Genomic DNA, 21,032 nt, shown 5'->3' on the forward strand with positions numbered 1-21,032 from the left:
AGCATGGAAATTCTTAGTCAACTCAAGATTGAGCTGCTGTACGACCCAGCAATCCCTCTTTTGGGTATCTATCCCCAGGACAAAAAAATATCCAAAAGGATGATGCACACTTCTATTCATCACAGCACTTAGTACAATAGTTAAGATTTGGAATCAGGTGGTGGGAATCCTGCACTGGTGAAGGGGGGTGTTCTTTACATGACTGTAATCATACAACTACAATTATATTTGTAATCACGGTGGTTAAACAAAGATAATTAAAAATATAAAATAATGGGCCCGGAGAGATAGCACAGCAGTGTTTGCCTTGCAAGCAGCCGATACAGGACCAAAGGTGGTTGGTTCGAATCCCGGTGTCCCATATGGTCCCCCGTGCCTGCCAGGAGCTATTTCTGAGCAGACAGCCAGGAGTAACCCCTGAGCACTGCCGGGTGTGACCCAAAAAAACTAAAAAAAAAAAAAAAAAAAAACTAAAAAAAAAGAAAAGTAAAAATATAAAATAATCCAAAAAAAAAAAAGAAAGATTACAAACCACCTAGAGCCATCTGTATTGTTTTAAAGATCAAACAATGTACAAATACTTCTAGCTTGGAGATTAAAGTGGTCACATACTTTCCAGAATGTGAGTCCCCATTAAAAAAAAAAAAAAAGGGCCCGGAGAGATAGCACAGTGGCGTTTGCCTTGCAAGCAGCCGATCCAGGACCTAAGGTGGTTGGTTCGAATCCCGGTGTCCCATAGGGTCCCCCGTGCCTGCCAGGAGCTATTTCTGAGCAGACAGCCAGGAGTAACCCCTGAGCACCGCCGGGTGTGGCCCAAAAAAAAAACCAAAAAAAAAAAAAAAAAGATTTGGAATCAATCTAGATGTCCAACAATAGACGAGTGAATCATGAAGATGTGGCACATATATACAATGGAATACTACATAGCTATAAGGAATGATGCAAGCATACAGTTTACAACAACATGGAAGGAACTGGAAGATATTAATGTTACATGAAGCCAGAGAAGGATAAATACAAAGTGATATCACTTATATATGTTATTTAAAATAACTGCATGCAAAAGCACAATGGTCTAAATGAGAGTATTCTCGAACACCCTCGATTCCAGAGTATGGTAAGGAGAAGAAACAAAACTGAGAGGAGAAACACAAATATGAAAGAATGGGGGCCAGAGGCCAAATGGTCTCAGGTGCATTGGTGGAGAAAAGAAAAAAAAAAGGATAGAACTAAATATCCAAACCAAAGTCAACAACAATGGAATCAAGAGACCCAATCTCTAGCTAGAAATTTAAATGGGCCTATTATACTAGCAGGTTGGAGGGCAAAGGATGGTGGTTGGAACGCACTCTGGGTACATGGAGGAAGGTTGACACTGATGGTGGGTTTGGCCCTGATTCATTGTATGTCTGAAACCCAACTATGAAGAACTTTTTAAATCACAATGGTCTCAATAAAATAAAAAAAAATTAAAAATCCACAATAAACTTAAAGAATACAAATAAAGATGTAAAAAAAAAAGTATCTTTCATCTGGTATAGGTGTCAATAATCCCTTAGAAACAATTATTTTTGTGTGTTCCCCTTTCTAAGGGAAGAGTTCTAGACTAATGAGGGCTCAGCAGTACAACAAATGCATCTTATCTCTGAGGCCACAGGAGACCAAGCACTGCATCTCTGGCACCACAAAAAAGCTTCCTCTGCATCAAGGTTACTCATAGCTGGCACTATCTTTATTATGTAGTTTTTTTGTTTGTTTTGATTTTGATTTTTGGGCTACACCCAGTGACACTCAGGGGTTACTCCTGGCTATGTACTCAAAAATTGCTCCTGGTTTGGGGGACCATATGAAACACCAGGGGATTGAACAGCAGTTCGTCCTAGGTTAGCGTGTGTAAGGCAAATACCCTACTGCCTGCGCTACTGCTTCGGCACTATTATGTAGTTTAGTGTATATTTATAAATACCTAGTGTACACAAACCTATATAAGTGAAGCATTGTTCTAAACAAAAAAATGCAGCAACAAAAAATTAAAACTCAGGGGCCGGCAAGGTGGCGCTAGAGGTAAGGTGGCTGCCTTGCAAGCGCTAGCCAAGGAGGGACCGAGGTTCGATCCCCCAGCGTCCCATATGGTCCCCCCAAGCCAGGGGCAATTTCTGAGCGCTTAGACAGGAGTAACCCCTGAGCATCAAATGAGTGTGGCCCGAAAAAAAAAAATTAAAACTTCAGGCTCTGGTGTGATAGCACAGCTAGTAGGGCGCTTGCCTTGCACACAACTGACCTTGGTTCGATCTCCAGCATCCACATGCCCCACTACCAGCCCACATTTTTTTTTGGTTTTCTGTCAAACACCCCGGTGGCTCTCAGGGGTTACTCCTGGCTCTGTGCTCAGAAATCGCTCCTGGCAGGCATAGGGGACCATATGGGATGCCGGGATTCAAACCACTGTGTGTCCTGGATCGGCTACATGCAAGGAAAACGCCCTACCACTGTGCTATCTCTCCATCCAACCAGGACTGATTTTTTTTTTTAAATTTATTTGGTTTTTGGGTCACACCCAGCAGTGCTCAGGGGTTCCTCCTGGCAGACTCAGGGAACCATAAGGGACACCGGGATTCAAATCAACATCAGTCCTGGGTCAGCCGCTTGCAAGGCAAATGCCCTACTGCTGTGCTATCTTCTCCAACCCCATGACTGATTCTTGAGTGCAGGGCCAGCACTAAGTCTAGCACTACTTGATACAGCCCCAATCCCTAAATTAATAAATAAAATCTCCCCAACACTGTATCTTAGTATACAATTATGATATCAATTAGTGTACAATAATGATGGGGGGGGGCAGAGAGATAGCACTGTGGTAGGGCATTTGCCTTGCACACAGCCAACCCAAGACAGACGGTAGTTCAATTCCCAGCATGCCATATGATCCCCTGAGCCTGCCAGAAGTGATTTTTGAGCACAGAGCCAAGAGTAACCCAAGTGTTGCAAGGTATGACCCAAAACCAAAAAATCAGGGAAGAAAAGAATATATGGATAGTAATTTTAGTGTATCAGGTATCAGAAAAAAACAGTAACACACACACACGTTTTATAAAGGATTGCCATCTCCAAGTGTATCAGGTATTAGAGAAAAACAACAGTCTCTCTCTCTCTCTCTCTCACACACACACACACACACACACACACACACACACACACACACGTATGTTTTATAAAGGATTGCCATCTCCAAGTGAGACATCTGAAACATATTTGCAAGGTATCAGGATGGGCACAGTACATAGGGGATTTGCCACGCACACAGTTGACATGGGACAGAATAGGGTTCAATTCTCAGCATGCCATTTGGTCCCTGAGCCTGCCAGGAGTGATTTCTGAGATTGCCAGGAGTAAACCCCTGAGTGCTGCAGGGTGTGGCCAAAAACAAAAACAACAACACAAGTCGGGGCCGGCGAGGTGGCGCTAGAAGTAAGGTGTCTGCCTTGCAAGCGCTAGCCAAGGATCAGGACCGAGGTTCGATCCCCCAGCGTCCCATATGGTTCCCCCAAGCCAGGGGCAATTTCTGAGCGCTTAGCCAGGAGTAACCCCTGAGCATCAAAATGGGTGTGGCCGAAAAACCAAAAAAACATAAATAAATAAATAAATAAATAAATAAATAAATAAATAAATAAATAACAACACCACCACAATCTGGTTATCAGGGGAAGAGAATTCCAGGCAAGTGGAATAGCAAGCATAAAAGTTCTAAACAATCAAGATTGTACCTTGTATGACAGACCAGTAGTAGAAAGCAGGTAGGACAATTATTTGCCTTACATGTAGCTGGCCTGGATTAAATCCCTGGCACCTTAGATGGTTCCCCAAGTCTGCTGAGAATCATCTCTGAACTCTATGAGTTCAGAGCCAGGAGTTAGCTGAGACTACTGGATATGATCCCAAAAAAAAAAAAAAAAAAAATCAAGGAATGAACCTAGTGTGTATGAAGAAAAGCAAGCGAAAGAGCATTGCAGAGTAAAGCAAAACTGACAGACTGATTTTAAGTAAAATTAGATCATTATTGAAGGAGAAACAGGCAAGAGTCAGTTGAAGTTTCTAGTTTTTTTTTCTGGAAAACAACAAAACCGCTTGGAGACTTTGAATCTCCTAAGTCTTACCTGTGTTTCTGCTTTTTGCTCAGAAGCAGTTGAGCCACAGAAGCACAGGTTTCAGCTTCTTTAACAGCATCCCTAAGTTTTCGAAAGAGGTCATTTTCTGGGTACTTCCTATCTTCAGCATCTTCCAGCATTACCCGTAATTCAATCAAGTCTGTGAAAATATTTAAAGCCACTTATCATTCTTTCTCAAGTGAACCATCAACCTACTAACATAAACATGATACCAGTAAAGATTGCCCAGTTGTCCACAACTAACCCTTATAATTTCTCATGTAAAAAAATTTGTCATTAAATACAGTAATATTAGAGGTTGGAGAGCAGGTAGGGCACTTGCCTTGCACGTAGCTGACCTTGCTTTGACCCCAGCATCCCACACTCCCCGAAGACCACCAACCTTGAGCCGACTTTATGGTTCCCAGAGCCCCTTCATTATCACTTACATGATCCCTGATGCAAAACCAAGTTAAATCTTGAGCAACTGATGTGACCCAAAAAAAAACTTAATGTCAGTGCACTGATAATGAATACCTAGACTAGAATACCTAGTATCTAGACAAGTTAGATACTTGTTACATTTTATATTAAGAAGGTTTTTGTCTTGTTTTGTTTTTGTCTTTGGGCCACACCTGGCAGCGCTCCTGGCTCTGCAATAAGAAATCATCCCTTTTATTTGATTAAAAAAGAAAAATTGTAAGGTTGGTTTTGAGTTGATTATGGTTTCTGTACTATCTTATTTGCTTCTTTTCAAGTAATAATTTAAGACAACCTTGTAATAATTTAAGACAAATACTAGAGACAAGCTAGTATTAAAATTAATAGTAATAAACTTATTTTTCACTTTTTATTAGAACTGCAAATTTTGCTAACATTACATAAACTTTAAGCACTATTTAGATTACATTGAAGAACTTTAAAATGAAGAAATAAAAATTATGACAATGCCAAAAAAAAATCCCTAGCAGACTGGGATGTCCGGGTTCAAACCCAGGTTGGCCCGTGCATGGCAAATGTCATAACCTTGTGCTATTGCTCTGGCCCCATATTAACAAGTTTTAGTCAAATTTTAGAGGGGGACAAGCTCTGCTGTGCTCAGAGCTTGCTCGTGCTATGCTTAACAATCACTCATAGAATCAACTTGGGGTATAGAACCATATGAGGTGCCAGGGATCATACAGGTCAGCCAAGTGCAAGGGAAACACATATTGTACTCATTCTCTGGACCTTAGATCAACTTTTTTTTTTTTTTTTTTTTTTTTTTGTGGTTTTTGGGTCACACCCGGCAGTGCTCAGGGGTTATTTCTGGCTCCAGGCTCAAAAATTGCTCCTGGCAGGCACAGAGGACCATATGGGGCGCCGGGATTCGAACCGATGACCTCCTGCATGAAAGGCAAACGCCTTACCTCCATGCTATCTCTCCGGCCCCAGATCAACTTTTTCATTTTAAACTGTGATTCAGGGTTGGAGAGAGAGGACATCAGTAAAGCATTTGGCCGACCCGGGAATGACCCATGTCCAATTCGTTTCCCCCCACCCAGCTTGCTAGGAGTGATTTCTGAGCTCAGAGCCAGGAATAACCCAAGCAGTGCCAGGTATGGCCCAAAAAACAAAAATGAATAAATAATAATTAATAAATAAATAAAACCATGATTCCCAAATCTTGGTTTAAAATTAAAAAGCTCATAGTAGGGGACCGAAGAGATAGCATGTCGGTGAGGCATTTGTCTTGCACGCGGTCAACATAGGTCGGACCCCAGTTCAAATCCCAGCATCCCTTATGGTCCTTCCCCCCACCCCCAACCCGGTCCCCCAGTTTGTCAGGAGCAACTTCTGAGCAAGGAGCCAGGTGTGACCCCAAAACGAAAACAAAAAAAAGCTCATAGTGAACACATTAGCTTCAAATCTCATAAATTCTAGATATTTTCTTCTTAAAAGAAAAGCATAAAACAAGACCTCTTTCAAAGTAGTAACAATTTCAGGATATGCTTATAAAAAGAGGAAACTTAACCTTTCTTGTGGCTGAAGTTGGCAGACAATGCTTCTGTTACACGACTGACCCAAGTGTCATAGGACTGTGCCCTGACTTTCACACCATATAGCAAAGAAGGAAGGTCTTCTAACGGGTAACGATACCTTTAAAAACAAAAATAAATAAAAACTCACAAAGACATAGCTATAAAAACTTCAAAAATTAACAACTTGAAAATAACTCAAAACTTTAAGGAAACTGGGGTGTCTGGTTCAGTAGAACAGATGCTTTATATCTTTAAGATCATTCAAACCTCAAATGTCCCACCCAAAAATATGTAGCACTATTATCATAAGAAAAGTACAATAGCTAGGACAATGGGTCACTGAATCAAATAAAGAAGAATCAAAGAAACCTAAAAGGTACATAAACTATAAATTCAGCTATCAGATTCAGGGAAGAAACGAGAAAGAATTCAAACACTTGGGTTCCTACCACCCCAAAACACTTGGTTTTAAAATAGTGGAAGTAGTTTTATAAGAAACTTCTAGATACCTAAGACATTTCTTCTGCATAGGGCAGGGGCACAGATCTGTTGGGTGATAGAGACAAACAAGTCGTTCTGGATTACAGGAGCACGTGAGAGCAGAGAGAAAACATGTGGTTCTGCATGCTGAGCACTGTCGTTCATCATCAGGAACAAGTTCAAACACTTCTTCTTCTGACATCAGGACACCCTGAAACAAAAGTGACATCTTTCTAATTTTTCAAGCATCAAAGAACTTGTCATTAGCTTTTTTTCTCTGATTTAAGACATAAATATGAGAGTAAAAATTGTATACAATCAGAGTAACTTTTGTTTTGTTTTGTTTTTGTTTTTAAGCCACAACCGGTGACGTTCAGGGGTTACTGGCTTGGAGGAACATATGGAATGCCAGGGATCGAACCGCAATCCATCCTGGGTCAATCATATTCATGTCAAATGCCCTACCGCTGAGCTACAGCTCTGGCCCCAGAGTACCATTTCTGAAAATAATACTAGCAAATTGTTTTGAATGGGAGTAGACCAAACCAAGAATGTATACTTGACTAATAAAACTACTTTCTAAATACAATATGATTATTACAAAGTTCAAATAGCCTCTCTTTTTTTGGTTTTTAGGTCACACCCGGCGGCACTCAGGAGTTACTCCTGGCTTTGTGCTCAGAAATCACTCCTGGCAGGCACAGGGGACCATATGGGATGCTGGGATTCAAACCACTGTCTGTTCTGTGGTGACAGCGTACAAGGTAAACACCCTACCGCTGTGCTATCTCGCTGGCCCAAAATAGCCATTTTTGACAGTTGAAGATATGTTGCAATTAGAAGGTCAAGATAAAATCTACTTGAGCAAGCATCAAATAATCAGCGCAGAATATGATTCTCAGGAAAAAATAAGTTTTTTTAAAAAGTACTTTCTTTGGCTTTTGGCAGCACATGGTGCTCAAGGTCTACTCTCAGCTCTATGCTCAGGGGTTCATTCCCAATGGTTCTCAGGGGTCCATGCATGCAAAAAAATGACAAAATGAGCACTCTCTCTGGCCAGAAAATATAATATTTGAATGCACGAAATCTCCCTGTACAGTTTCTACTTACTTGATCAAGGTATGTATTTAGATATATAAATTTGAGAGTGGGAACCTAATAAATAGCAAACATAATTGTTTTTTCAACATACATTTTGGTTTTGATAAAGGTTTAATCAAAATGCTCTGTTTTAACTGAGGCCCAGGTGATAAGTACAACAGGTAGGGTGTTCACCGTGCATGAAGCTGACCTGAGTTCAATCCCAAGAACTGCCTGAGTAATTCCTGAGTCAGGAATAAGCCCTTGAACAATCAGGTGTGGCCCAATAAAATAAAAAACAAAGTCTCTTGACAACACTTAGGTATCTCTTTTCTTATATTAGCATAAAATGTTTCTTTAAAAACTTTTCTTCAAACTTGTTTCCAGGGGAAGGGGCAATAGCACAGCGGGAAGGGCGTTTGCCTTGCATGTGGCAAATCCAGGTCCAATCCCCAGTGTCCATTAAGGTCCCTCCAGCCTGCAAGGAGTAATTTCTGAACATAGAGCCAAGAGTAACCACTGAGCAGCAAAAACAGAAAACAAAACCAAAAAACAAACAAAACTAAACTGGTTCCAAAACACATTGTAGGCAACTCAGTGACCAAGCACTATTACTGCAGGCCTGAGACTATGTGTTTAACCCCTAGCACCAACCTACTAACCAAGTTTTAGATGCTTTGGGGGGAAAAAAGACTAGGAGGGAATTTAGACCATTCCTATCAATGCTTAGGGACTACTTCTAGCACAGAGCCAATGGGCCGCTCCCAATGTCACTGCTAAGAATTGTACCCAGGCTCAGGCATGAAAAGTCCATGCAATAGTCAGCACACTGAACCTCCTCTCTGGCCCAAATGAGATATTAGACCATTTCCCGAAATGGAACCTATGGACTACCGTTCCTAGGAAATACTTTAGAATAACAATAAAATCACATATTCTCTAGAGGAAAATGCTATATAACCCTCTCAAATCATAGATTAGCAATGAACATAGGCATATTAAACGATCAGAGTAGTTTCGGGATTTTTGCTTTGTTTGGGGCCAGCCATACCAGGCGGTGCTCTGGGTTACTACTGGCTCTGCACTACAGGACCACTCCTGCCAGGCTTGGGGAACCAAATGGAATACCAGAGATGCAATCCTGTATGCAAATACCCTAGTCCAGTGATCGGCAACCTTTTTTTTGGTTTTCGAGCCACACCCGTTTGACGCTCATGGGTTACTCCTGGCTAAGCGCTCAGAAATTGCCCCTGGCTTGGGGGGACCATATGAGATGCCGGGGGATCGAACCATGGTCCTTCCTTGGCTAGAGCTTGCAAGGCAGGCACCTTACCTCTAGCGCCACCTCGCCGGGTCCCCGGCAACCTTTTTTTTTCAACTGAGCCATATCTCACCAAAACCACGATTAAAATTTATTTTGAGAGCCACACAGGGCGTGCACTGACAGAGGCTAGGAGCAGAGTCCTGGCTCCTGGAGCAGCTGCGCAGCACACAGAAAAGCCAAATTAAAAGTGTCAAGAGCCACTAGGGCCAGAGAGATAGCATGGAGGTAAGGCATTTACCTTCCATGCAGAAGGCATTGGTTCAAATCCCGGAGTCCCATATGGTCCCCCGTGCCTGCCAGGAGAGATTTCTGAGCATGGAGCCAGGAAAAACCCCTGAGCACTGCCGGATGTGACCCAAAAACCACAATAAATAAAGAAGGAAGGAAGGAAGGAAGGAAGGAAGGAAGGAAGGAAGGAAGGAAGGAAGGAAGGAAGGAAGGAAGGAAGGAAGGAAGGAAGGAAGGAAGGAAGGAAGGAAGGAAGGAAGGAAGGAAGGAAGGAAGAAAGAAAGAAAGAAAGAAAGAAAGAAAGAAAGAAAGAAAGAAAGAAAGAAAGAAAGAAAGAAAGAAAGAAAGAAAGAAAGAAAGAAAGAAAGAAAGAAAGAAAAGTGTAAAGAGCAACATATGGCTCGCAAGCCGCAGGTTGCCGACCACCGCCCTAGTCAATCTACATTGCTCTGGCCCCATCAGAGAAGTTGTACAATAAATAATACCACTATTCCCAAACTTTTCTATTATATACATAATTTTTTCTTGTAATGCCTTCTGAGTTAAATAGTTCATGTTCCTGATACTACGCTAGGAGATCATTAAGGTATCAGGAAAGAACAGAAAGAGAAGAGATATATAAAGTTGGAGCCAGAGAGATTACTAATGCAGGAGTTAGGACCTCACCTTGCATGAAACCAACCCCGGAATGATATATAGTTCCCCAAAAACTACCAGAGACAAGAAAAACTTTTGAGAATCAAAGGCTATTTGGTGTGACTCACACCCTCCCCACTCAAGGTAAAAGAAAGAAACATCCTAAAAATTTCAAAAAAAAAAAAAAAAACCCTGGGTTCAATACTGGGCCCCACAAAAGAAAGAAAAAGTAGTGGTAAAGTAATGGGGCGCTGCCGAAACACAGGAACCACCACCAGCCTCAGATCTGAGCTCTTCTGAGAATGGCTGTGGGCCCAAGTCCTGTTAGTGAGTCATAGTACAAATACATTAAAAGAACATCACTGGCCCCGGAGAGCTAGCACAGCGGCGTTTGCCTTGCAAGCAGCCGATCCAGGACCTAAGGTGGTTGGCTCAAATCCCGGCGTCCCATATGGTCCCCCATGCCTGCCAGGAGCTATTTCTGAGCAGACAGCCAGGAGTAACCCCTGAGCACCGCCGGGTATGGCCCAAAAAACCAAAAATAAATAAATAAAAATAAAAAAAAAGAACATCACTACTACAGACCCTAAGTATTATTAAAGTATAGAAAGGGGACACTGCAGGAAGAAAACTATGCTAGCACTAAGGCAAAGACTAGTTTGGCCTCTAGGAAGCATGTACATGTAAGCAGCGCTGCTTTTAAAGCTCTGTACAGAAATGTTCACTTCAATTTACTATGTAACAAAAACTGAAAACAAATATCCATTCACAAATGAGTGGATAAAGGGGCCAGGATGATAACACAGCAGTAGGGCGTTTGCCTAGAATGTGGCCGACCCAGGACAGACCCGGGTTCGATTCTCACATCTCATATGGTCCCGAGTCTGCCAGAAGCAATTTCTGAGCACAGAGCCAGGAGTAACCTGAGCGCCGCTGGGTGTGACCCCAAAATCAAAAAAGAAAACAAACAAACCCAAATGGTGGATAAACTATTGTAGTGCATACATACAATAAAACATTATTTTGCAATAAAGAGGAATAAACTACTAATAGACGCGACAACATGGATAAATGAAAATTATGTATTCCAAAGTAAATGAATTAAATAGAATAATTAAAATTTTCTAATTAATTTTAATAAGTCTCTTTTTAAAACAATATATTTGGGCCCATGGAGTTTTTTGTCTATTCCTAAGTATCAAATATAGAGCATGTCGCCAACATACCATTTGTACAACAGTCTCTCTCAATCTTGTCTCTTCTTCAGTCATGAGAGTCAATTCTTTGCACACCATAGCAGCCAGTCCAACATCTAAGCAGTCTGGATCTGCTGCCATTTTGAAAATGAGTTCCTCATGTGAAAAGACACAATGGCGCCTCAACCTTCGATAATGAGTAACACACTGACGTCCAATGGGTAACTGAAAAATAAGGTAAGGTTCTCAAATTGAAATACTTATAATATACACCAGTGCTGTTATTTCTCCTCTGATGTTAACTTTTACTACAGAAAATCAAGAAAGACAAAGTTCTACTCCCTTTGGCTAGAAGAAGGTATGGTCAACATAAACCTTTCCATATCAGAAGAGATGTCAAAAGTCTTCCCACCGAAAATTTCTTGCTTGCTGGACACTGCTCATTTGCTATTCAAGAAGTACAAACTCGGGGCCACAGCAGAGGTGCAGGTTGTATGGCATTTGCCTTGTACTTGCTAACCTAGAATGGACCTCAGTTTGATCCCCCAGCATCCCATATGGTCTCCCAAGCCAGGAGTGATTTCTAAGAGCAGAGCCTGAAGTAATCCGAGCATCACCGGGTGTGGCTCAAAAACAAAAACAAAAACAAAAAGAAAGAAAGAAAAGAAAGAAATACAAACTCTGGGCCCACGGTGTTTGCCTTGCAAGCAGCCGATCTAGGACCAAAGGTGGTTGGTTCGAATCCCAGTGTCCCATATTCTGAGCAGACAGCCAGGAGTAACCCCTGAGCACCGCCAGGTGTGGCCCAAAAACCAGAAGAAAAAAAAAAAAAGAAGGAAGGAAGGAAGGAAGGAAGGAAGGAAGGAAGGAAGGAAGGAAGGAAGGAAGGAAGGAAGGAAGGAAGGAAGGAAGGAAGGAAGGAAGGAAGGAAGGAAGGAAGGAAGGAAGGAAGGAAGGAAGGAAGGAAGGAAGGAAGGAAGGAAGAAAGAAAGAAAGAAAGAAAGAAAGAAAGAAAGAAAGAAAGAAAGAAAGAAAGAAAGAAAGAAAGAAAGAAAGAAAGAAAGAAAGAAAGAAAGAAAGAAAGAAAGAAAGAAAGAAAAGAAAGAAATACAAACTCTTTGGCATATAAATGAAGTAACAAACTCTTTAGAGTAATCTTTTTATTGCCTTTTTGGTTTTGGGGTCACACTCAGTGATGCTCAGGGGTTGAGGTTATTCCTGGCTCTGTGCTCAGCAATCACTCATGGCAGGCTCAGGGGACCATATGGGATGCTGGGCAGGATTCAAACTGGGGTCTGTCTTGGGATGACCGTGTGCAAGACAAAGGCCCTACCACTGTGCTATTGTCCTTTTAAGAGTAATCATACATAAAACTGCCCTTTAAGGAAAAAGAAAAAACTTGCAGGGCCAGAGAGAGAACTCAAAGAGGCCCAATGCCTGCTCTGCATTTGGGAGATCTAGGTGCAATCCCCAGTATATGCCATTTGACTGATGATCAAACACAGAACCAGGAGCCAGGTTCCACTGGCACATCCAACCCATCAAAAAAAGGGGAAGTTTGTTTACAAAGGAGTAAGTGGATATACACAGTACTCAAGTTTCCACAAAACAAGAGGGTCAAGTTTCCACAAAACAAGAGGGGGAGAGAAGCAGAGAGTGAAAAGGGTATCAAGAAAGGCACTAACTTAAGCAATTCACATTGATGTTTCTGTAAGAAACAATATTAAATAGTTACTCTTGAAGGATCATAGTGCAGAGGGTAAAGTACTTGCCTTGCACGCAGCCAACCCAGGTTTGATTCCCAGCACCCCATGTGGTCCCCCAGGCCCTGCCAGAATTGATCCCCGAGCATAAAGCCAGGAGTAACACAAGCCAGATATGACGCCAAAACAAATGAAAAAAGTTACTCTTGGGCCAGTGAAATAATTTAAAATGCTGGAACACATGAAGCCCCACATTTGAATTCCAGTACCACAAGACATGGTCCCCTGAGCACCCACTAGGAAGAGTAGCTAACACTACTAGGTGTGGCCCAAAACAAAGCAAAAACATGACAGTTACTCTTCAAAATAAGTACTTTATTTGTTTATGGAATCGTGCATGTTGCCAACCAAGGTCCAATCTTGGCGCTGCATATGGTGCCCCAAGTACAGCTATGAGTGACCTGTGAGCACAGGAGTAAGCCCTGAGCATAGGTGTGGCCCCAAAACAAAACGAAACGAAACAAAACAAAACAAAACGGCAAGAAGACAAAAAAAAAAAAAATCACTTAATTGTCCATGACAAGGAAATAAAGAAATATTTAAAATAAAAATTACAGGGGCCAAAGTGATAGCACAGCAGTAGGGCATTTGCCTTTGCACGTGGCTGATCCAGGACAGACCTGGGTTTGATCCCCAACGTCCCATATGGTCCCCCAAGCCAGAAACAATTTCTGAGCACATAGCCAGGAGTAACCCGAGCATTAGCAGGTATGGCCCAAAAACCAAAAATAAATACATTAAATAAAATAAAAATTACAGGAAGCTGGAGCAATAAATGAGCTGAACTAAAGTATATGCACTGCTTGCATGTAGGCTTGAAAGAGACCCAGGGGCACTGACAGACACAATCCCAAAGCCAAGAACCAGGAATCGCACCTGAACACATTTGGTATAACCCTAAAACAAAATAAACCAACAATCATAGGAGCAGGACAGAGTTGCTCATAAGGCTAAAGACATCATTTGTATGCAGGAGGCCTGGGTTCAATCAATCACCCATTCTCCTAAGAACCAGGAGCAATTCTGCAACCACAGCCCGATGTAGTTACCAACAGGCACACACCCCAAAAAATTAAAAAAAAAAAAAAAAAAGAGGGCCAGAGCGGTGGTTCAGTGGTAGGGTGTTTGTCTTGCACGAGGCTGACCTAGGATGGACCAGGGTTTGATCCCCCAATATCCCATATGGTCCCCCAAGCCAGGAGCGATTTCTGAGTTCATAGCCAGGAGTAACCCCTGAGCATCACCGGGTGTGGCCCAAAACAAAACAAAATCATAATAAAAATGAAAGAGAAATCACAGGGGCTGAGCATTTGGCTCAGTAATTTGTATGTGTGTATATGAGCTCCTAAATTTAATCCCTAGCATCTAAAATAATTAATTAAAATAAACTAAAAGAGCTAAATAGCTTGAAAGATGACTGAATAAATTTTTAAAAGATCAGGTCATCTTCATAAAATCAGAAAGTACAGGAAACAAAAACTACAAAGAATCATATTTCTGAAAAATGATTCAGAAAATACTAATGTCTCACTTAAAATTCAATAAAATAATGAAAATAATGATTAGATATAATTTATAAATTATAAGTCACTCCAGTTCCCAATGAAATATTCATGAACCTTATCCTTCCCATACATAAATATGACAATGCCACTAGGATGCATTTTCCAAGGGTGTTAGTAGACGTACAACAGCTACTTGCTATAGAACAGACCCAGTCAGCAGTACAGAAGTTCACAGCTTCAGCGAAGTTGTAGCCCTGATTGAATCCAGAGTGATAGGCACGAGGAAATGTCACAACAAACTCGCCAGCACATTGATTGGTCCTGTACACCTAAATGCAAATTGGAAGCAGGAATAAAAATAAATAAAAAAAAGGGAAAAAAGAAATTATCTGAAGCATTTCCTAAAAGTGAAACTAATGAAACATTAACTTATACATACCAGAAAAGAGTAACAGGTCTTAAGAAGTAGCCATAATTTTACCATTCTATAGCCATAGATAATAAATATTATATATAAATATAAAATATATTAATTCATAACAAGAATAAAATTATCAAAGAGAAACTTTATTATCACTGAGCTACTTACTATCACTGAGCTTCCTAATAAAACTTAACCAACAAGAGAATTTTTCTTAATCCTTTGAGATGTAAATAATGACAAAGGGTAGACTTTTCTCCAATCTATAGTTTTTTGAAACTGATTAGTTTATATCCTATAAGGAGATAAGCCTAAAATCTGTTTTCCTGAATCTTACTTGGCTTTATGTAATAAAGTATAAAGTTTGAAAAGGTCTAATTTTAGCATAAATTAATGCTTAAAAGACAAAGTGACAATCTACTTTTTCATCAAGAATATAGTATATGTGCTCGCTTCGGCAGCACATATACTAAAATTGGAACGATACAGAGAAGATTAGCATGGCCCCTGCGCAAGGATGACACGCAAATTCGTGAAGCGTTCCATATTTAAAAAAAAAAAAAAAAGAATATAGTATATATTGACTACAAATACCAATATTTAATTTTTATTAGTATTCAAAAGTTCATTTAGCTTGAAGATAAATTTCGGTTGCAAAATAAAGCATGCGTGCTAAGTATATAATTAAAGGCTAAAATTACATTAAATTACAAGTACTGAAGGGACACACATGAGATAAGACTCACAGGTACACCATGTTCCATTAGCACATTGGGGTTCATAATGGTGACTAACTGATGTAGAAGATCAGGCTGGGATTCAAATAATTCAGGTGCCAGCTCCCTCATCACCTCCTCCAGCTGTTCTGCAGCATGAGATGGCACTCCATACCACGTCTTTGGTTCTCCCCTAACGAAAAAAAAAAAACAAATTAGTCAGGTAGAAGGTGACACCAGTGAGAACAAGGCCTCTAACTCAAAGCCAGTAAGTCTGTAACTGCTAGAAGTCTTGACCAATGGTCACAGACTAGACTCTGAATCCTGGACACCATCTCTAAATCTGGGTCATTGTTTCTAAGAGGAAGTAAAGCAAGAGTATACAGATAGGCAAATGTGGCTATCACTACTGAAAAGCACATGAACTCTCTAGGATAGGTAAACAATAAACACTATCTGAAAAGTACTGTACAGTGAACATTACAATAATCAAAAGCCAATGCTCTCTAGATTTGTTTGCCTAACTTCAGAGTTTAACTTTACTATTCAAAGACAACACCAGAAACTGTCAAAACCTAATATAATTCTTGGAGCTGGAGCAATAGGACAGCAGGTAGGGTGTTTGCCTTGCACACAGCTGACTCACGTCCAATCTCCAGCATACCATATGGTCCCCGAGGCCTGCCAGGACTGATTTCAGAGCGCCAGCCAGCATTAATGCCTGAGTACCTCCAGTATAGCCCAAAAAAACAAATAAAAAACCTAATACAGTTGTTTATAATTAATCATGCTATTTATGAAGATGATTAAATTTCTTAATCCAAATAAAATGTACAGCACTTTTTCTAATGCAAGTTACTGAATTTGTTCTTTATTTTTCTGGTCAATATAGGGACACCTATAGGACACAATGAGACATATGAGAATATATAAATTTTTTTTAACTTGTTAATAAATTTAGGACATTTTAAATTTAAATTATAACTAATTTATTAAGCCACTTGTATCTATTATATGCCATCTATTGTATTACACAGCATGGAAAATAGGCACGGATTATCAGTAGGCTTTCCTACCACACAGTATAGTAACTTTCATCAAAAGAACAGAAAAATATCATTCAGTTAGGATCATAATATTGGACAGAGAACTGGGCAGTAAAGAATGCAATCAAAGAAATGTAAAAGTCAGCAAAAACAGAAAAACCTGGGTTTGTGATATGAATAAGTAGTGGTAGAGCATCTACCTTTCATAATCTGAGACCCTGAGTTTGACTACAAAAACTGAAAGGAAAAGAAAAAGGTGAGGTAGGAGATTCTAAAGACTATGCACTCGGTAGGGTAGAGGTCCAGGTTCGATGGTCTCCTGAGCACTGCCAAAAGCAACCCATAAGTACAGCAACAGGAGTAGCTACTGAACATCAAGTATAGCCCAAAATTAGTTTTTTTCTTCTGGTTTTTGAGTCACACCTGGCGGTGCTTAGGGGTTACTCCTGGCTCTGTGCTGCTGAGAAATCACTCCTGGCAGGCTCAGGGGACCATATAGGATGCCAGGATTTGAACTACCACATGTCCTGGGTCAACTGCATGCAAGGCAAACACCCTACTGGCTGTGCTATCTCCCTGGCCCCCCCAAAATTAAAATTTTAATAATCATACATGCGGGCCCGGAGAGAGAGCACAGCGGTGTTTGCCTTGCAAGCAGCCGATCCAGGACCTAAGGTGGTTGCTTCGAATCCTGGTGTCCCATATGGTCCCCTGTGCCTGCCAGGAGCTATTTCTGAGCAGACAGCCAGGAGTGACCCCTGAGCACTGCCGGGTGTGGCCCAAAAACAAAAACAAACAAACAAAAAAAATCATACGTGCATTGGGAAACTTTAGGGGAAATGTTATTTGAAAGAAAAATAGTATGAAGCTTCTGAATAGTGAAGGGTAAGATTTTAAATTATATACATCTTAAATATTCTATTTTGTGAATCAAAAGATATAGAGGGTCACAGGAGAAACAGCACAGTGGTAAGAGGATTTGCCTTGCACTTAGCCAACTCAGGTTCAATCAAAGGCATCTCATATGGTCCCCCAAGGACTGCCAAGAGTGATTCCTGAGTGCAGAGCCAGGAAGTTACAATCCCAGAGGCCTGCCAGGTGTAGCCCAAAAACAAAACAAACAAAAGATATGCAGGGTCAGAGAAATAGCTCATTGGGCTTCAAGATATGCTCTACATGCAGGAGGCCTGAGTTCAATTTACAAGTCACTGCAAAAAGTGATCCTAGAGTACTAAGTCAAGAGTTGTTGCTGGGGCCGGGAAGGTGGCGCTAGAGGTAAGGTGTCTGCCTTGCAAGCGCTAGCGTAGGACGGACCGCGGTTCGATCCCCCGGCGTCCCATATGGCCCCCCCAAGCCAGGAGCGACTTCTGAGCGCATAGCCAGGAGTAACCCCTGAGCATCAAACGGGTGTGGCCCAAAAACCAAAAAAAAAAAAAAAAAAAGAGTTGTTGCTAACATTACCAAGTAAAACTCAAAAATTTCAAAAACTTTTTTTGGTTTTTGGGCCAAACCCGGCAGTGCTCAGGGGTCACTCCTGGTTGTCTGCTCAGAAATAGTTCCTGGCAGGCACAGGGGACTTTATGGGATACCGAGATTCGAACCAACCACATTTGGTCCTGGATTGGCTGCTTGCAAGGCAAACACCGCTGTGCTATCTCTCCGGGCCCAAATTTCAAAAACTTTTAAAAAGATACATAAAGGTATCAGAATCAGGAAGAAGACCTACGTACTGCTTCGTATGACCCCCCCCCCCCAAATAAGACATACAAAATGGAGCTAAAGAGTACATGATGTGGGGTGCGCATAACCAACCCCCAATCTAATTCCAGGTACCACATATCTGGGTGAGCATCACTGGGAGGTAGAAAAATAGTCACTCCTCAGCACAGAGCTAGAAGTAGAGTACTGGCATGTGTGGCTCAAAAATCTAAAAAGAGACAAAGTAATTTTCACTAAGTAGCATTTTATCTAAACTCTAGTTCTGTTGTTTGAAATACTTTGAAAGGGAAGGTATATAAAATATTGTACTTTAAAGCTTCTAATACTTCTTCCTAAATTATGACCCATATTTTAGCTTTCAAAGGGGAAGCAATAGCACAGCATTTGTCTCGCCCTGCACGCAGCAATCGATCCTCAGCATCCGTATAAGGTCCCCAAGTACCATTAGGAGTAATTCCTGAGTATAGAGCCAACAATAACCCCTAAAAACCATTGGGTGTGGCCTAAAAACTAAAAAATTTAAAAAATAAAAAATTGTGGAGTTTGGGATCAGAGCAACAGAAGTATCTGCCTAGCACAACTGACCTACGTTCAATCCCAGTTATGGCTCAAAAACAAAAGCAAAAACAAACAATAGCTGGGGCCAGAACAGTGGAGCCAGCGGTAGGGCCTTTGCCTTTCACATGCTAACCTAGGATGGACTGCAGTTTGATTCCCGGATATCCCATATGGTCCCTCAAGCCAGGAGCAACCCGAGTGACACCAGATGTAGCCCAAAAAGCAAATAACGATAGCTGTTGGTCTTGGGGAGCCATATAAGGTAGTAAAACTTGAATATAAGTTGGCTGCACAAGGCAAGTATCCTAATCTCTGTACAACAGCTCTGGTCCAGCAAATACTTTTAGTCTGTCCTTCTTAATGCAATACCCACTGTTATTAAACCATTAAAAATGTCACCACTTGGGGCCGGCGAGATGGCGCTAGAGGTAAGGTGTCTGCCTTGCAAGCACTAGCCAAGGAAGGACTGTGGTTCGATCCCCTGGCGTCCCATATGGTCCCTCCAAGCCAGGGGCAATTTCTGAGCACTTAGCCAGGAGTAACCTCTGAGCATTAAATGGGCGTGGCCCAAAAAAAAACCAAAAAACAAAAGTCACCACTGGGGGTGCAGCTAGGTTATAAGAACACATGCTTGACGCCGGAGAGATAGCGTGGAGGTAGTGTGTTTGCCTTGCAGGCAGAAGAATGGTGGTTCAAATCCCAGCATCCCATATGGTCCCCTGAGCCTGCCAGGAGTGATTTCTGAGGGTAGAGCCAGGAGTAATCCCTGAGCGCTGCCGGGTGTGACCCAAAAAAAAAAAAAAAAAGAACACTTGCTTATCTTATCTAAAGACTCAGGGATCAATCTCTTCAAGAAAGAAAACAGTAAGTGTATATACTATAAGAAAGATTGTACACACCAGTGCAAATAGTTGATTGAATAACTCCAGTGATCTTCAATATGCCAGCAAAAGGAAGAGAAACACATCCCAACATAGAGCCATGGAACCTTCATACCAGAGATATCCACATTAATATGTGCAAGAACAGACTGTTCCAGGACAGGCATGTTATTCAAGTTCCAACCAGAAAGTGCATATTCCTATAAAAGGACAAAGTGTAAATGAAACCAGAAATAGCAATAGAAAGAAAAACCAAGGGACACTTTATGAAAAATAAAGGGCCAGAGAGAGAGAACAGATAAGGCAATTACCTTGCACTTGGCTTACCTGTTTTTAATTACCAGAACCACAAATGGTCCCCCCCAAAAAGCATTACCATGAGTAATCTCTGAGCACAGAGTTAGATGTCCTGAGTATAGCGAGAGAGGGGTGTGCGTGTTGGGGAGTGTGGATGTGTGTATGCACACTCGAGAGAGAGAGAGGGTGTGTGTGCACCCAAGTTCAATCCCCGGCATCCCACGACCCGCCAAGCAGCCAAGAGTATCTGAGAGGGGCTGGAGCATTGATGCAGCGGTAGGGCATTTGCCTTGCCCGTGGCTGACCTAGGACAGACAGCAGTTCAATCCTCCGGCGTCCCAGATGGTCAGTCCCCCAAGCCAGGAGCGATTTCTGAACACATAACTAGGAGTAAGCCGAGTGTCACCAGGTGTGGCCCAAAATCCAAAAAAAAGGAGTCTGAGAGCAGAGACAGGAGTAGCCCAAGTGTCGCTGAATGTGGCCCCAAAACAAAACGAAACAAACAAAAAAAAAAAATCACAGAACCTCAATTAATTTAAAAAGAAAAAAGAAAAATAAGCCTATGTGCCCAGATGTTTGATAAATAATACTGGGTAATGCAATTAGTCAAACAGGATGGATGGGAGTACTATCATGGTACTGGGGAAGGGGTCAACATGTTATACCCAGAAGCATTTAGGTATGAAACCCAAAGCATTTCTACTACTTTAGCTGCATTTTGAGGCCAGTAAGATGAATTTTAAAGTGCCAGAGCACTAGCACAGTGCTTTACCTTGCACACAGCCAACCTAAGTTTGATCTCCAGCATCCCATATGGTTCCCCAAGCTTGCAGGCAGTAATTTCTGAGCACAAAGCCAGGAGTAACCCCTGAGCAGCACCAGGTGTGGCCCAAAAACAAACAAAAAATAAAGATAGACTTAAAAAAAAATTGGGACTCAGAGCAATAGTAGAGTGGGTAGGGCATTTGCTTGCATTTGGTTCAATCCTGATGCCTCTGGCCCCTACCGGAGTGATC

General features: G+C 41.5%; 1 protein-coding gene and 1 non-coding gene across 2 annotated transcripts in view; one reads left to right on the forward strand and one right to left on the reverse strand.

Moving 5' to 3' along the window:
* KDM5A (lysine demethylase 5A) overlaps window positions 1-21,032 on the reverse strand; it is a 108,314-nt gene that overhangs the window by 57,786 nt on the left and 29,496 nt on the right. Inside the window, exons 11-17 of the mRNA XM_049783032.1 lie at window positions 19,738-19,919; window positions 15,546-15,708; window positions 14,588-14,707; window positions 11,141-11,335; window positions 6,676-6,857; window positions 6,160-6,284; window positions 4,155-4,305 (exon numbers count right to left, since the gene is read on the reverse strand). Coding sequence (XP_049638989.1) covers window positions 4,155-4,305; window positions 6,160-6,284; window positions 6,676-6,857; window positions 11,141-11,335; window positions 14,588-14,707; window positions 15,546-15,708; window positions 19,738-19,919 — 1,118 coding nt within the window. The remainder of the gene's footprint in view (window positions 1-4,154; window positions 4,306-6,159; window positions 6,285-6,675; window positions 6,858-11,140; window positions 11,336-14,587; window positions 14,708-15,545; window positions 15,709-19,737; window positions 19,920-21,032) is intronic.
* LOC126023423 (U6 spliceosomal RNA) lies at window positions 15,245-15,351 on the forward strand. The gene has a single exon (XR_007500547.1). It is a non-coding gene; the product is annotated as a U6 spliceosomal RNA (small nuclear RNA).

The sequence above is a fragment of the Suncus etruscus genome, chromosome 11, assembly GCF_024139225.1.
Source record: "Suncus etruscus isolate mSunEtr1 chromosome 11, mSunEtr1.pri.cur, whole genome shotgun sequence".
Classification (NCBI taxonomy): Eukaryota; Metazoa; Chordata; class Mammalia; order Eulipotyphla; family Soricidae; genus Suncus; species Suncus etruscus.